The following is an 18,028-nucleotide window of genomic DNA, read 5'->3' as shown; positions in this document are numbered from 1 at the left end:
AAAATATAAAATATAAAATATAAAATATAAAATATAAAATATAAAATATAAAATATAAAATATAAAATATAAAATATAAAATATAAAATATAAAATATAAAATATAAAATATAAAATATAAAATATAAAATATAAAATATAAAATATAAAATATAAAATATAAAATATAAAATATAAAATATAAAATATAAAATATAAAATATAAAATATAAAATATAAAATATAAAATATAAAATATAAAATATAAAATATAAAATATAAAATATAAAATATAAAATATAAAATATAAAATATAAAATATAAAATATAAAATATAAAATATAAAATATAAAATATAAAATATAAAATATAAAATATAAAATATAAAATATAAAATATAAAATATAAAATATAAAATATAAAATATAAAATATAAAATATAAAATATAAAATATAAAATATAAAATATAAAATATAAAATATAAAATATAAAATATAAAATATAAAATATAAAATATAAAATATAAAATATAAAATATAAAATATAAAATATAAAATATAAAATATAAAATATAAAATATAAAATATAAAATATAAAATATAAAATATAAAATATAAAATATAAAATATAAAATATAAAATATAAAATATAAAATATAAAATATAAAATATAAAATATAAAATATAAAATATAAAATATAAAATATAAAATATAAAATATAAAATATAAAATATAAAATATAAAATATAAAATATAAAATATAAAATATAAAATATAAAATATAAAATATAAAATATAAAATATAAAATATAAAATATAAAATATAAAATATAAAATATAAAATATAAAATATAAAATATAAAATATAAAATATAAAATATAAAATATAAAATATAAAATATAAAATATAAAATATAAAATATAAAATATAAAATATAAAATATAAAATATAAAATATAAAATATAAAATATAAAATATAAAATATAAAATATAAAATATAAAATATAAAATATAAAATATAAAATATAAAATATAAAATATAAAATATAAAATATAAAATATAAAATATAAAATATAAAATATAAAATATAAAATATAAAATATAAAATATAAAATATAAAATATAAAATATAAAATATAAAATATAAAATATAAAATATAAAATATAAAATATAAAATATAAAATATAAAATATAAAATATAAAATATAAAATATAAAATATAAAATATAAAATATAAAATATAAAATATAAAATATAAAATATAAAATATAAAATATAAAATATAAAATATAAAATATAAAATATAAAATATAAAATATAAAATATAAAATATAAAATATAAAATATAAAATATAAAATATAAAATATAAAATATAAAATATAAAATATAAAATATAAAATATAAAATATAAAATATAAAATATAAAATATAAAATATAAAATATAAAATATAAAATATAAAATATAAAATATAAAATATAAAATATAAAATATAAAATATAAAATATAAAATATAAAATATAAAATATAAAATATAAAATATAAAATATAAAATATAAAATATAAAATATAAAATATAAAATATAAAATATAAAATATAAAATATAAAATATAAAATATAAAATATAAAATATAAAATATAAAATATAAAATATAAAATATAAAATATAAAATATAAAATATAAAATATAAAATATAAAATATAAAATATAAAATATAAAATATAAAATATAAAATATAAAATATAAAATATAAAATATAAAATATAAAATATAAAATATAAAATATAAAATATAAAATATAAAATATAAAATATAAAATATAAAATATAAAATATAAAATATAAAATATAAAATATAAAATATAAAATATAAAATATAAAATATAAAATATAAAATATAAAATATAAAATATAAAATATAAAATATAAAATATAAAATATAAAATATAAAATATAAAATATAAAATATAAAATATAAAATATAAAATATAAAATATAAAATATAAAATATAAAATATAAAATATAAAATATAAAATATAAAATATAAAATATAAAATATAAAATATAAAATATAAAATATAAAATATAAAATATAAAATATAAAATATAAAATATAAAATATAAAATATAAAATATAAAATATAAAATATAAAATATAAAATATAAAATATAAAATATAAAATATAAAATATAAAATATAAAATATAAAATATAAAATATAAAATATAAAATATAAAATATAAAATATAAAATATAAAATATAAAATATAAAATATAAAATATAAAATATAAAATATAAAATATAAAATATAAAATATAAAATATAAAATATAAAATATAAAATATAAAATATAAAATATAAAATATAAAATATAAAATATAAAATATAAAATATAAAATATAAAATATAAAATATAAAATATAAAATATAAAATATAAAATATAAAATATAAAATATAAAATATAAAATATAAAATATAAAATATAAAATATAAAATATAAAATATAAAATATAAAATATAAAATATAAAATATAAAATATAAAAAATATAAAATGTACTTTTTGAACATACCTCCTACAAAAGCGTATTTAATATTTAAACAGCATAAGTGGTTGGGATATGGAAAACGTACACTTATTATTTTAACATTTATTTTTAAGTCATAAATTTTTGTCGCCATGAAGTACCAACCCAGCCAAATTCCTTCGTCTTCATATAAATTTTGTAATATGTTTATTTATATTTCACAGTGGTTGGGATATAGAAAACGTACAATTATTATTTACAAATAATTTTTAAGCCATCAATTTAGGTGGCCATGAATTACTAACCCAACCAATTTGCTTTATCCCCATATTAAGTTCATAATACGTTTATTTATTTTTCATAGCAAACAGTCGATACTCTTTGTAAGGATTTGAAGTGTTGCTCTCATTCAGTTCACTTTAAAATTTCATTCGAATATCATAACAAAGGGTCGTTATCCGTTGATATGAAATCTTTGGAAATTGTTTTTAAGAATTTTAATATTTTCAATTCTTATCAGCAAGATCGACACGAATACCACACATTTTGTGTGTTTGTTTATCATAAGAGGCATTTTTAAAAACAAATAAAAATTTCAAGAAGAAAAAAAAAAATAATGACTCGCTTTAAAGAAATTGTATTGAAACTGTAAAGTGGAACAAATTTAAGACGAACGAATATTAGCACATTAAAAAACTTTATCGATTGAAATTCAATTAATTAAAAATTTTCATAATTAATGACCTTTCTGATGAGACAATAAATAAAAAACTTTTTGTTTGGAGAAAAATTGTAAAATTTTGAGTAATAAAGTTTAAAATATTGGACACAACAAAAATGTCTAATGTGAAGGTAAATAATTTTTTAATTTACTAATTTTCCATTTAAGACGAAAAGTTCCTTGATATATTGAAGTTCCTTCATAATTTGAAAAACAAACCAAAAATTGCTAATAATTGTTGCCATCACCATCGTTGTTGTTGCGTTTTCATATCTCCTTAATGGTTCTTTAAAAAGTGTTTTGCACTGGAAATGTGCGAAATTGTGTGATAATAATTTTTGTCTTTTTTCCCCCCAAAAATAAAACCATCAAGATATGATGGCCAGTCGATCGGCACGACAACGGATCCCATTGATGGTGGATTGTTATCAATATTTACAAATTGAATTTTTTTTTTTTTTTTCATTTATTGTTTCTTTTTGTTTGTCTAAAGTTAGAAGTAATTTTAGTGTTATCGTTGTCGTTAGCGTCGTCGTCATTTTCGTCACAGTATTGTTCCACAACAATAAAATGTTTAGTCAGTCCATGGAAAGCAGCAGTCCAGTCCTCCTTATCGCAAAAAAGTTCTTTTGAAGGCTGTGACAAAATTCATGAATTTTTCTGCAGAATTTATTGAGCATTCATTGGAAACGGTCTTAAAGCGTTTTAAGTGATATATTGTGCGCTTAATTCTTCGTGTGAAAAGAAAATAATGGAAATTTAATTTTCTTCCACGAAAGAAATATCGTAAATAAATTATGAAATAAAGTGTGATTTTGTGACAAAAATTGAAAATACAAATTTTGAATTTATAAGAAGAGAAAATAAAATAAAAACAAAAAAGTGAAGTGAAATTTAAAAACTATAAGATATTTCATTTTATAAGTAAGTGTCAGCTCTGAAACATCTTCATATATGCTCAAAAAGGAAAGGATAGGAAGCAAGGACGTTCTGTACATTCCACACGAAAACGTGAAAAGGAACACCTTTCTTTCAGAAATGGTCTATAGTAGAGTCTATATCAGAAAGGGTATTTAGGGAATTTCGCGCTATGTGCTACCGTACTCATTACATAGTACTTAGTTTGGGGTCTTTGGGGAAGTTACCTTTTTTCCATTGAAAAATAATTTTAATGTTTTTATACCCTCCACCATAGTATGGAGGGTATATTAAGTTTGTTTTTCCGTTTGTAACGCATTGAAATAATCATTTATTCTTGATCAGCGTAAAATTCTGAGTCGATCTGTGCACGTCCGTCCGTCGGTCTGTGGTAATCACTCTAGCATCCACAAAAATGGAGATAGGACGCTGAAATTTTGGGAAGATGCGTCTTTTGTTTGCAGGCAGGTCAAGTTCGATGATGGGCTATATCGGTCCACGTTTTGGTATAGCCCCCATATAACGGTATCTCCCGATTTTCGGTATTTTGAGAATTTTAGCTACAATTTTCACCCGAACTAGCTGTAAATTGACATTTGAGGTTCTCAGTGGTCATCAAACTTCTACACCGAACATCGCCAACATAGGTCCATGGTTTGGTATAGCTCCCATATAACGGTACCTCCCGATTTTCGGTATTTTGAGAATTTTAGCTACAATCTTCACCCGAACTAGCTGTAAATTGATATTTAGGGTTCTCAGTGGTTATCAAACATCTCCACCGAACAACGCCAACATAGGTCCATGGTTTGGTATAGCCCCCATATAACGGTACCTCCCGATTGACGGTATTTTGAGAATTTTAGCTACAATTTTCACCCGAACTAGCTGTAAATTGACATTTGAGGCTCTCAGTGGTCATCAAACTTCTCCACCGAACATCGCCAACATAGGTCCATGGTTTGGTATAGCCCCCATATAACGGTACCTCCCGATTGTCGGTATTTTGAGAATTTTAGCTACAATTTTCTCCCGAACTAGCTGTAAATTGACATTTGAGGTTCTCAGTGGTCATCAAACTTCTCCACCGAACATCGCCAACATAGGTCCATGGTTTGGTATAGCCCCCATATAACGGTACCTCCCGATTGTCGGTATTTTGAGAATTTTAGCTACAATTTTCACCCGAACCAGTTGTAAATTGACATTTAGTGTTCTCAGTGGTCATCAAACTTCTCCACCGAACATCGCCAAAATAGGTTCATGGTTTGGTATAGCCCCCATATAACGGTACCTCCCGATTTTCGGTATTTTGAGAATTTTACCTACAATTTTCACCCGAACTAGCTGTAAATTAACAGTTGAGGTTCTCAGTGGTCATCAAACTTATCCACCGAACATCGCCAACATAGGTCCATGGTTTGGTATAGCCCCCATATAACGATACCTCCCGATTTTCGGTATTTTCAGAATTTCAGCAACAATTTTTAATCGAACTAGCTATAATTTGACATTTGAATTTTCAGTGATCACGAAACTTCTTCACTAAAATTCGTCAACATAGGTCCATCTTTTCGTATAGCTCCTATATAATGGTACCTCCCGATTTTCGGAATTTTGAGGGTCTACATTGTTTGATAGAACTATCCTCAATTTAAGTTGACTTTTGAGGTTCTCTGCAGTTACAAAACTTTTCCACCAAAAATTATAAAGGTAGGTGGTACCTGGCTGAACACAATTTTTAGATTAGATTTGATAATTAAGACAATTGGTGTATCTATCCATGGTCGAAAATTTTTTCCACCTAAAATTGTGAATGGACAATAATTATTCCATTTTAATTCAGACTATTTTATGGTGTAGGGTATAAAAAGTTCGGCCCGGCCGAATTTAACGACTTTTTACTTGTTTTTTTTTTTTAATATTGGTGTTGTACTTGTTTCGGCTGAAGGTCATTAAAAATCAGTGTTATTATTTTAAATTTTTATTCTCTTTATTCATCCAATATTTCGGTTGTCGGAAAGACGTTTTAAACAACAACAGCAATTTTTGTTTTTATTTTAAATTGTCATTTGTTATTTATTTATTTCGTCCTTCGATACAAACCAGTTTCAATTTGAATTAATTTTCCTTTTGTACATTTCTATTTCTGCCTTTTCCCTCCCATAGTCCCAATTTACATTGGGCGAGTTTACTTGCGGCAATTGTCATTTTGTAGGAGAGAGAGGTGAGGCATATGGTAACCCTTTGCCTCTCAGCACCCTCTCTCACCTACAAACTGACAATTGCCGCAAGTAAACTCGCCTAATGTAAATTGGGACATACACTCAGCTTTTTATTACTGATCCTACAGTACTAAATTAATTTTCCATCTGTTCTTTTTTATTGTTTTTCCCAAAATAATTTCCTTGGAATTTTATTCCTTTCCATTCTATTTTGCAATGTTTGATTACATCCTTATTTTAATTGCTTTTCTTTTCTTAGAACAAAAAGTTTTTTTTTTTTTAAATCATTGACGTAAAATAAAAAAACCCATCATCTTCAGCCTCGTTCCACCCAAACAATCATCTAAATGACGTAGATTTTTTGAGAGAAGGTCACCACATTATGTCCTGTGACCTTGGTATTGTTGTTGTTCTTGCTTTTCGAGTGTGACATTAAACTTAAGATTTTGTTGCTGAAAGATAATTTCTGTAGGCTTGCATGTGATTGTATCCATATCATATGTGGGTGTTTGTGTGTGTGGGATGGATGTACATATTCTATAGATTCCTAGAAAATGTTGATTAATATTGGGTCCTCGTGTCTTAGTTATTTTACAGAAATTATTATTGTGACATTATTTGACACATGTGGGGTTTGATGTTGGCGATAGGGATATTTTCACTAAGGGGGGCATTAAATTAAATTTGAATTAATTTTCTTATGGCTGAAGAGTGTAGCGACTATACTTTGTGAGATAATGGCCGAAATGTTTTCAAAAACCCCTGCCAGGACCAACTACTACAATTAGTGATGAACCCGGAACCACACAACATCAGTGTTCCTGCCAGCGGCTGCTACTTCAGTGTACCTATGTTTGCATTTGTTTCGTTTTTCTGCGTTGGGAGCAACATATCCCGGAATGCCTACTCCGGATTCTTTTGGTCCGTGTCGGGTAAGAGTAAAACCCAGGACCAATATATTTGTGTTCGGTTTGTCACATCCGCATCTTCAGCCATATCCAGCTTTTGGTGAGATGCAATAGATGTCAGGAGTGGGTGCACCTAAGGAGTTGTTCTGGACTTGTCCATATGAGGACTACGACAGGGACAATGTTGCTGCATTCTGCGTTGGGAACAGCATATCCCGGAATGCCTACTCCGGATTCTTTTGTTCCGGGTAGGAGTAAAACCCAGGACCAATATATTTGGGTTCGGTTTGTCACATCCGCATCTTCAGCCATATCCAGCCTTTGGTGAGATGCAATAGATGTCAGGAGTGGGTGCATCTAAGGGGTTGCTCTGGACTTGTCCATGTGAGGGACTACGACAGGGACAATGTTACTGCATGCTGCGTGAACACAGTCCCCAGTGAGTCGTCATTAGATTGCGAAACTCCCCCGCTGTCCCCTCGACAGCAACCGCACACGCAGCATTTAACACCAGGCGTTGTTGTCCCAATCCCAGAAAATGCATCCTTTTTGCAATTTAATTGCAATGTACTCCGAGGAAAGATCGAAGAAATAGTGGAATTCATGAATCGGAAGAATATCAAGGTCGCGGCGGTGTAAGAAACCAAGCTCAACAACAGCAGCTTACAGTGTTGTGATGGTTACAGCGCATTAAGGAAGGATCGCACCAGAAGTGTAGGTGGGGGACTAACTTTACTTTTGCGCCAGTCTGTTCAATACAGATCTATCTCGCTTGAGCCTGACTCTAATGACCCGTACATGGAATGTATGGGGATAGCAGTCAGGTGTTGAACCGCCGAGATAGAGTTGCTGAACGTATACATTCCGCCTAACAAGCCTAACATTAGCAAGCTTTTGGAAGGTCATAATCGTCTGGTCATGGGGAACTTCAATGCGCATCATGAGATGTAACATTCGCCCCTCGCCTTCGACATAACCATTGTGTCACCTGGTCTGACAACTGACATTACCTGACAACCAGTCATTTTGCTTGGATCAGATCATTTCCCCATAATTGTCTCCATTAGCAGACCACCTTAACGCCCCACATTCGTCAACCATCGGAGAGCTAATTGGCCGAGTTTCAGAGAGTTCACCAATAACGGCTTCAGAGAACTGTCCAATCCTTCTGATGTTCGGGTACCGGAAAGAACGTTCCGAGACACCATCAATGCTGCAGCCGTTCGCCGTATACCTGCTGGTCGATTACCCGAAGTAAGACCAAACTTCCCAACAGAAGTGACGGAATTAGCAAATGAGCGTGATGAGCTTCGTCGAGCCAACCCCAATGACCCCAGAGTCAGGAAGCTGACATTGGAAGTTAACAGGTTGGTCGGCGAGCAAAAGCGGAACATGTGGTTAAATCATCTGAAGAGTTGCAACATTGGTGCGGGTTTAAGTGAATTGTGGGCAACGGTTAAGTCACTCTCGAACCCTGGAAGGATCAAAGATAGGACCTCAGTCACAGTCGGCGACGTTACGTTGACTGACCCGAAGAGGGACCTGCCTTAATCGACAGTTTGTCGAGTACTCTTGGAGTAAAAGGCGAAGAAAAGAGTATTACGTCGCCTCTGATCTCTTCCTGCCGAGGATGAACCACCATAGTTTACAATGGATGATGTTGCGAATGCTATCAGGAACGCTAAATCATCTGAAGAGTTGGGCCCTGATGGAATCTCCATGGTAATGCTGAAACATCTGGATGAGTCGGAAGCGGAGCATCTCACTAAAGTTCTCAACCTTTTGCCAGCCACCCTCATTGTTTCGGAACTCTGGAAAATGGGCAGGGTTGTCCCGCTACTGAAGCTAGACAAGAATACCAGCAAAAGTGAATCGGACAGGCCGCAAAGACCATTGAGACCTTATTCCTCCCCAGTGTCAGAAATAGCTATCCAGCTGCCGATCATTAGCATGGATTCCGTAAGCTGCACAGCACGACAACAGCGCTCCACATATATTTTTCAAGCACTCAACCAGATACCGCCGTTTGATAGAACAGTGATGGTGGCGCTTGACTTATCAAAAGCCTTTGATACACTCAGGTACTCCACGATGTTTGAGGTCATTGTGCAGACAACCCTCCGGCCAAGCTTGAGATCTTTGATAGCCAATTATATGTGTGGACGCCAGTTGTACTTGGAATTCAGGAACAATAAGTCCAAACCCCGTAGAGTGAAACAGGGAGTTCCCCAAGGTGGGGTGATATCTCCGGAACTTTTTAACCTCTACCTCTCCTGTATTCCGCCCCTTCCTGAAGGCATCGAGATTGTAACGTATGCGGATGATTGCACGATCCTGGCGTCAGGTATCTTCCCTGATGACATCTATGAGAGACTGAACTCCTATTTAACCGATCTTACCACATTTTGCATGCGATAAAATCTACTGTCACTATGATCACCACATGGACGGCGCAATTTGAAAGAGAGTTGAATGCCGACCACAAACTGTCCCCAAAATTTTAGGTGTCACATTCGACACTACTTTCAAGTTGTGCGCGCACGCCACAGCTATCTGCGACAAACTGAAAAGTAGGAACAAGGTCATCAAGTCCCTAGCCGGCAGCACTTGGGGTGCAGATAAAGAAACCTTGTTGACCACATATAACGCGATAAGGGCGGTCTGTGGTAAGCTATGCGTCGCCAGTTTGGTCCCCGGGATAATGTGATATGAATTGGAAAAAGATTCAAACTTGCCAGAATGCCGCCCTGAAAACAGCAACAGGGTGTCTCCTCAAGTCTTCAGTGGACCATCTAAATGAGGATTCTTCCAGTACAGCAACACAATGAGATGCTTTCGTTGCAGTACTTGCTCGGGTGTTATCGTGAGAGCCATCCCAATCACCATGTGGTGGTTATGCGCGACACATTGGGGCGGATATCCACGCTCTTGAGGGAGAGGTCCAACAATACAGGAGAGAATCTCTAGATCAGCAGGCATTATCAAGCAGGTTTAAATAGCATTCACACGGACGCAGTTGCTAAGGCCATAAGCAAATATAGTGTGAATAAAGTCCTCGAAAAACATCCCTCATCTATCACAGCTGAGGAGCGTCAGCTGCCACGACAAACCAGAGAAGTTTTGGCTGAACTACGCTCGGGATATTGCAGTCGCCTAAATTTTTATTGGGTTGATATCAATCGCGCCGTGCAAGACATCTGCCCAGCAGTATGCGGCATGGAGCTGCACGACACACTGCATCTTTTCAAGGTTTTTATGGAATGAGAATTTTATCACGCCCACTTTTTATACCCTCCACCATATTATGGAGGGAATAATTACATTTGTCATTCCGTTTGAAACACATCGAAATATTCATCGGAGACCCTATAACGTATATATATTCTTGATCAGGGTAAAATTTTAAGTCGATATAACCATGTCCGTCCGTCTGTTGAAATCAAGATTCAGTTCGCAATTTTAAAGATAGAGCTTTGTAATTTGGTATGGAAGTTTCTATTACTCCTAAGATGTTTGGTATTGCAAATGGGCTATATCGGTCCACGTTTTGATATAGCTCCCATAGAACGGTACCACCCGATTTTCGGTATTTTGAAGGTTTTAGCTTCATGTTCACACCGAAATGACTGAAATTTGGTACTTCGTCTCCGTTGGAGGTATAAAACTTTTCCCCAGAAATTTGTCGGTACAGGTCAACGCCTTAATAGAAACCCATAGAACGGTACCTCCCGATGTTCGGTATTTTGAGGGTTTTGGCCTCAATATTCCACCGAAATGGCACAAATTTTGTGTTTAGTCTTCGTTGGGGGTATAAAACTTTCTCCAGAAATTTGTCGGTACAGGTGCACGCCTTAATACATCCCCCATAGAACGGTAACTCCCGATTTTCGGTATTTTGAAGGTTGTGGCCACAATATTCCATAGAAATGGCTGAAATTTGGTATTTAGTCTTCGTTGGGGGTATTCCACTTTCACTGCTAAATTGTTCAAGATAGGTCCACGCCTTCGTATAGCCCCCATAGAAAGATACCTCCGGATTTTCGGTATGTTGAGGGTTGTGGCCACAATGACCCACCGAAATGGCTGAAAATTGGTAATTAGTGTTTATTGGGTGTATACAACTTTCCCCCTAAATTTATCGGTATAGGTCCACGCCTTTATATAGCCCCCATAGAACGGTATCTCCCAAAATTCGGTATTTTGAAGTATATGGCCTAAATATTCCACTGAAATGGCTGAAATTTGGTATTTAGTATTTGTTAGGGGTATACAACTTTCTCCCTTCATACAGCCCCCATAGAGCGGTGCCTTACGATCTTCGCCACCGAAATGACTGAAATTTGGTATTTACGTTGGAGGTAAAAACTTTCCCGATGAAAATTCGTCGGTATAGATACAACACGTTTCGATATAATAGGCCTCATAAAACGGTACCTCTCGATTTTCGAAATTCTGAAGGTTGTGACGTCAAAATCCCACCGAAATAACTAAAATTTTTTATTTAGTCTTCCATGGGCTTATAAAATATTCCAAATTTGAAGCCAAAATATAGGACCACGCCATTTTTTAATTATGTACATATATCTTTAAAACTGATGACCACGCCCACTCCTATCAATACATTACTTTTTTCAAAACTACTGAACCTAATTTCATTCGACGATTAGGAATGTCTCGTGGTCCAAAATGGTTCAACCGTCCATCAGCCATGAAAAACTAATACATATAAATCACAATAAGCGGGAGAATTCGATTATATAAATCCTAAACATTGTCAAGCATAAAATTAAAAATTTGTCATTAAAACTCATTACGATGGGCCAGCAACGCGGACCGGGGACTGCTAGAATTGTAATATATCTTTCAATCCGATATATCAAGGTCCGATAACTTGACCCTGATGCTGACCACTAACTACCCCAAAATATTGGGTATAACATTCGATAGCGTGTTTGAGTAGTCCGCGCAAGCCCCCAGATATTTGCAACAAGATCAGAAGTAGAAAGAAGGTCCTCAAGACTTTGGTCGGCAGCATTTGAGGTGATGACAAATAAACTTTTTTACATATCCATATATGCAATTGCGTATATTTATTTATTGCTTCTATTGTTTTGTTTAATGTCCCAATGAGTCACCACTACAGAAAATTCCCATTCAAGAACGACTGATTTATTTTAAAATTGTCCCATATTTATTTTTATCCAATCTCCCTTGCTTTCTATGCATCTTTGGTGGACTTTGTTTGCCAACATGTTGTTTTAATTTTAAAATCAAAATAATAATTTTTTATTTTCTTTTCTTTGTTTTGCAGCCGGATGAGGTCAACACCCGTAATAATTTTCTACAGGGAAATTTCTTTAATCGCAAAAGGTAAGTGACAATTTTTTCCTATTTTGAACGTTTTTCAAAAATGTTTTCTTGTTTGAAATAAAAACGTAGGTAAGGGACAGTTAAGATTTGTTTTGAACAAAAATAATTTAACATGTATTTGCATACTTTTCACCAAATATTGATTGGTTTATTGCATAAAGTAAAAAAACGAGTCTTGGAAACATTGCAATTGGGTGTAATAAATTCCCCAAAACGATGTTTTCAACATTGGGCGCCATTTGCTGTGCATTTAATAGAAAATGAATTATGCCTTTAGACATTGAAAGGTTCTCGTAATATTTTCACATTTTTTGGACCACCGTGTTAGTGATGATTTTAAACTCATAATCCAAATCTATCATCCTACAATATTGCTTCCTCTGTGAGAGGTAAGCATTCCTCCTAAAAAGATCTCTCTCTCTCTCTCTAAAGTCGCATGGACTTTAGGTCGAACATCATTTTTAATTTATTTTATATTATTTTCTCTTTCAAGTTGAGCTTTTTTAAGATAGGATATTATCAAATGTTTACTTACAATGCGATTGATGTTTGTAACTATATAACAGGGCTGGATTTCCCCCACATTTCATAATTGTATCGATAACGCTTGGGGTTTTCTGTATCGCATTGTTGTTTGTGGTTTATTACGTATCCACATGACTGATGCCATAAAATGTATTTTTTTCTTTCTTTGCATCTTATTTAACTGGGATTACTCATAGGCATGTTGTGATGTGTGGCCAAAGAATAATGTTTGTTTTGGATTTCTTATCGTGTCAACTTGGCAACTCATTGTTTTCTTAAACATGAAATTTAAAAATTTGTGCATCGTAATATTTCTACAAAACATGGACCAAATGGACTGGTACCTCCCCCACCAACATGGGGTGGTTCTATAGACTCTTCTGTAGACCCTTTCTGAAAGAAATAGTGCTTCTGATAGACCCTTTCTGAAAGAAAGGGTGCATCTGGAAGACGCTTTCTGAATGAAAGGGTGTTTCGGATAGACCCTTTCTGAAATAAATGTGCTTCGGATAGAGCCTTCCTGAAAGAAAGGGTGCTTCTGATAGACCCTTTCTGAAGGAAAGGGTGCATCTGATAAACCCTTTCTGAAAGAAAGGGAGCTTTTTATAGACACTTTCTTAAAGAAATGATGCTTCTGATAGATCCTTTCTGAAAGAAGGGATGCTTCGGACAGACCGTTTCTGAAAGAAAGGATGCTTCGGATAGACGCTTTCTGAAAGAAAGGATGCTTCGGATAGACGCTTGCTGAAAGACCATAGACCATTTTTGAAAGAAAGGATGCTTCTGATAGACTCTTTCGGAAAGAAGGGATGCTTCGGATAGACCCTTTTTGAATGAAAGGGTGCTTCTGATAGACCCTTTCTGAAAGAAAGGGTGCTTCTGATAAGCCCTTTTTGAAAGAAAGGATGCTTCGGATAGACGCTTTCTGAAAGAAAGGATGCTTCGGATAGACGCTTGCTGAAAGACCATAGACCCTTTCTGAAAGAAAGGGTGCTTCTGATAAGCCCTTTCTGAAGGAAAGGATGCTTCTGATAGACCCTTTCTGCAAGAAATGATGCTTCTGATAGACCCTTTCTGAATGAAAGGGTGCTTCTGATAGACACTTTCTGAAAGAAAGGGGTCTTCCATAGACCCTTTCTTAAAGAAAGAGTGCTTCTGATAGACCCTTTCTGAATGAAGGATCTGATGATCCCTTTCTGAAATAAAGCGTGCGTCTGATGAACCCTTTCTGAAATAAAGGGGGAAGGGATGCTTCGGATAGACCCCTTTTGAATGAAAGGGTGCTTCTGATAGACCCTTTCTAAAAGAAAGGGTGCTTCGTTTAAACCCTTTCTGAAGGAAAGGGTGCTTCTGATAGACACTTTCTGAAAGAAAGGGTGCTTCTGATAGACACTTTCTGAAAGAAAGGGTGCTTCTGATAGACACTTTCTGAAAGAAAGGGTGCTTCTGATAGACACTTTCTGAAAGAAAGGGTGCTTCTGATAGACACTTTCTGAAAGAAAAGGTGCTTCTGATAGACACTTTCTGAAAGAAAGGGTGCTTCTGATAGACACTTTCTGAAAGAAAGGGTGCTTCTGATAGACACTTTCTGAAAGAAAGGGTGCTTCTGATAGACCCTTTCTGAAAGAAAGGGTGCTTCTGATAGACACTTTCTGAAAGAAAGTGTGCTTCTGATAGACACTTTCTGAAAGAAAGGGTGCGTCTGATAGACACTTTCTGAAAGAAAGGGTGCTTCTGATAGACACTTTCTGAAAGAAAAGGTGCTTCTGATAGACGCTTTCTGAAAGAAAGGGTGCTTCTGATAGACACTTTCTGAAAGGAAGGGTGCTTCTATAGACCCTTCCTGAAAGAAAGGGTGCTTCTATAGACCCTTCCTGAAAGAAAGGGTGCTTCTATAGACCCTTCCTGAAAGAAAGGGTGCTTCTATAGACCCTTCCTGAAAGAAAGGGTGCTTCTATAGACCCTTCCTGAAAGAAAGGGTGCTTCTATAGACCCTTCCTGAAAGAAAGGGTGCTTCTATAGACCCTTCCTGAAAGAAAGGGTGCTTCTGATAGACACTTTCTGAAAGAAAAGGTGCTTCTGATAGACACTTTCTGAAAGAAAGGGTGCTTCTGATAGACACTTTTTGAAAGAAAGGGTGCTTCTGATAGACACTTTCTGAAAGAAAGGGTGCGTCTGATAGACACTTTCTGAAAGAAAGGGTGCTTCTGATAGACACTTTCTGAAAGAAAGGGTGCTTCTGATAGACACTTTCTGAAAGAAAGGGTGCTTCTGATAGACACTTTCTGAAAGAAAGGATGCTTCTGATAGACCCTTTCTGAAAGAAAGGATGCTTCTGATAGACCCTTTCTGAAAGAAAGGGTGCTTCTGATAGACCCTTTCTGAAAGAAAGGGTGCTTCTGGTAGACCCTTTCTGAAAGAAAGGGTGCTTCTGATAGACCCTTTCTGAAAGAAAGGGTGCTTCTGATAGACCCTTTCTGAAAGAAAGGGTGCTTCTGATAGACCCTTTCTGAAAGAAAGGGTGCTTCTGATAGACCCTTTCTGAAAGAAAGGGTGCTTCTGAAAGAAAGGGTGCTTCTGATAGACCCTTTATGAAAGAAAGGGTGCTTCTGATAGACCCTTTCTGAAAGAAAGGGTGCTTCTGATAGACCCTTTCTGAAAGAAATGGTGCTTCTGATAGACCCTTTCTGAACGAAAGGGTGATAGACATTTTCTGAAAGAAAGGGTTCTTCAGATAGATCTTTTCTGAAACAAAGGGTTCTTCGGATAGACTCCTTCTGAAAGAAAGGGTTCTTCGGATAGACTCCTTCTGAAAGAAATGACACTTCGGATAGACTCCTGAAAGAAATGGCACTTCGGATAGACTCCTTCTGAAAGAAATTGCACTTCGGATAGACTCCTTCTGAAAGAAATGGCACTTCGGATAGACTCGTTCTGAAAGAAATGGCACTTCTGATAGACCATTTCTGAAAGAAGGGATGATTCGGATAGACCCTTTTTGAATGAAAATATGCTTCTGATAGACCCTTTCTAAAAGAAAGGGTGCTTTTGATAGACCCTTTTTGAAAGAAGGGATGCTTCGGATAGACTCTTTCTGAAAGAAGGGGTGCTTCTGTGGAACCCTTTTTGAAAGAAAGGGAGCTTCTGATAAACCGTTTCTTAATGAAAGGGTGCTTCTGATAGACCCTTTCTGAAAGAAAGGGTGCTTCAGATAGACACTTTCTGAAAGAAGGGATGCTTCGGATAGACCCTTTCTGAAAGAAATGGTGCTTCTGATATACCCTTTTAGAAAGAAAGGGTGCTTCTGATATACCCTTTTAGAAAGAAAGGGTGCTTCTGATGTACCCTTTCTGAAATCAAGGATGCTTCTGATATACCCTTTCTGAAATAAAGGGTGCTTCTGATATACCCTTTTAGAAAGAAAGGGTGCTTCTGATGTACCCTTTCTGAAATCAAGGATGCTTCCGATGTACCCTTTCTGAAATCAAGGATGCTTCTGATATACTCTTTCTAAAATAAAGGATGCTTCTGATATACCCTTTCTGAAATAAAGGATGCTTCTGATATACCCTTTCTGAGATAAAGGATGCTTCTGATAGACCCCTTCTGAAAGAAAGAGTGTTTCTGATAGACCCTTTCTGAAGAAAAGCCATGTAAAATGTATCTACAAGTGGTGCCTGAAGACACGCCGTTCGGACTCGGTCCCATATCATTGATCTCATATGAATCGGGATGCACTCATTGATATGAGAGATGTCTCCCTTGTCCCGCATGGGATGTTTGTGGAATAATTATATTATTATTAGTATTTTGACACTTGATAAGATGTGGACTCGTGTCGAGCATTGTCCCTTAAACACACCGTCAGTTGGTGGACATTTGGAGCGACAATTCCGGGGATAAGTTTTATCGATTTCGATAAAAATATATTGCTCCGTTTCGTGAACGGAAATATGTGGATTAGAGGTGGTCCGTGTTGTTGCCCTTCATATTGCGTGTTCAGAAAAATTGTTGAGCATACATGTATTGCTAAACATTATCAATATGGATGGAGAGACATTGTGTTCAACACAGGCATAACTACAAGGAAAAGAAACTTTTAAAGTATGGCCCGGGAAAAACATTGCCATTATTATTCGAAAAAAAAACAACATAAACGATTTACCATTAAAAAAAATGATTATATCTTTACATATTTTATTCAAAAAATCCCCCAGTATTTATTGTTTGCTGCCCGTTCTAAAACTTCAATATCCAAATAGCAATCGCCTTTTCTTCATTTTCTTGCTGAAAAGGATAAAAGCTGTTAGCAAATGTAAATAAGAAAAAAGAAAACACAAATAATAAAACGGAAAACAAAACTTTAAAAGCTAAAATCCATTTAAATAAAAAAATAAAAGCAAATACAATCCGAGAGGCATAGATTCTTAATGGAAATGGAAAGAATAGGCAGTAGAGTGGATGGTTGAGTGAGTGAGTGCGTGAGTGGACAACACCATTGAACACGTCAGCATCCATTGGAATCATTCAAATGGAGTCCTCATCCAAGTAGTTCTTTTTCCAAATAGAAACACACAAAGCGATTTGGGCTTTGGATAATGTAAACTATACATTTCTTAGTTTTTTTCTTTCTTTTTTCATTTAAATCCTGAAAGGCCTTGGCGACGACATTTCATTCAAAGAAGTGTCATATCAAGGGTGGGTTGTCGCCGCCGTTGAAACAAGTTGATGAGCTTTTTTTCTTGCTTCTGCTGCAACATTTAAAGGCAAATAATATAAAAATCTGCATGAATGAAGGAAAGCAAAGGGTTTTTTTGTTGGATTAACAAAGTACAACAAATGTACTTG

At 33.5% G+C, this 18,028-nt stretch overlaps 1 protein-coding gene across 16 annotated transcripts in view; it reads left to right on the top strand.

Annotated features, from left to right (window-relative positions):
• The window catches only part of LOC141403360 (uncharacterized), a 167,409-nt gene that overhangs the window by 51,879 nt on the left and 97,502 nt on the right, over positions 1 to 18,028 (top strand). For 14 of the 16 annotated variants that reach the window (XM_073985673.1, XM_073985671.1, XM_073985667.1 and 11 more), the window contains exon 4: positions 12,597 to 12,655. In XM_073985673.1, coding sequence (XP_073841774.1) covers positions 12,597 to 12,655 — 59 coding nt within the window. Of the gene's footprint in view, positions 1 to 3,814; positions 4,159 to 12,596; positions 12,656 to 18,028 lie in introns of those variants that run through there. The other 2 variants (XM_073985676.1, XM_073985674.1) reach the window with 2 other exon arrangements.

This window comes from Musca autumnalis, unplaced genomic scaffold, assembly GCF_047663935.1.
Source record: "Musca autumnalis isolate F117 unplaced genomic scaffold, ASM4766393v1 scaffold_4, whole genome shotgun sequence".
In the NCBI taxonomy this organism is placed as follows: domain Eukaryota; kingdom Metazoa; phylum Arthropoda; class Insecta; order Diptera; family Muscidae; genus Musca; species Musca autumnalis.
This window is presented reverse-complemented; position numbering and strand designations above follow the sequence as displayed.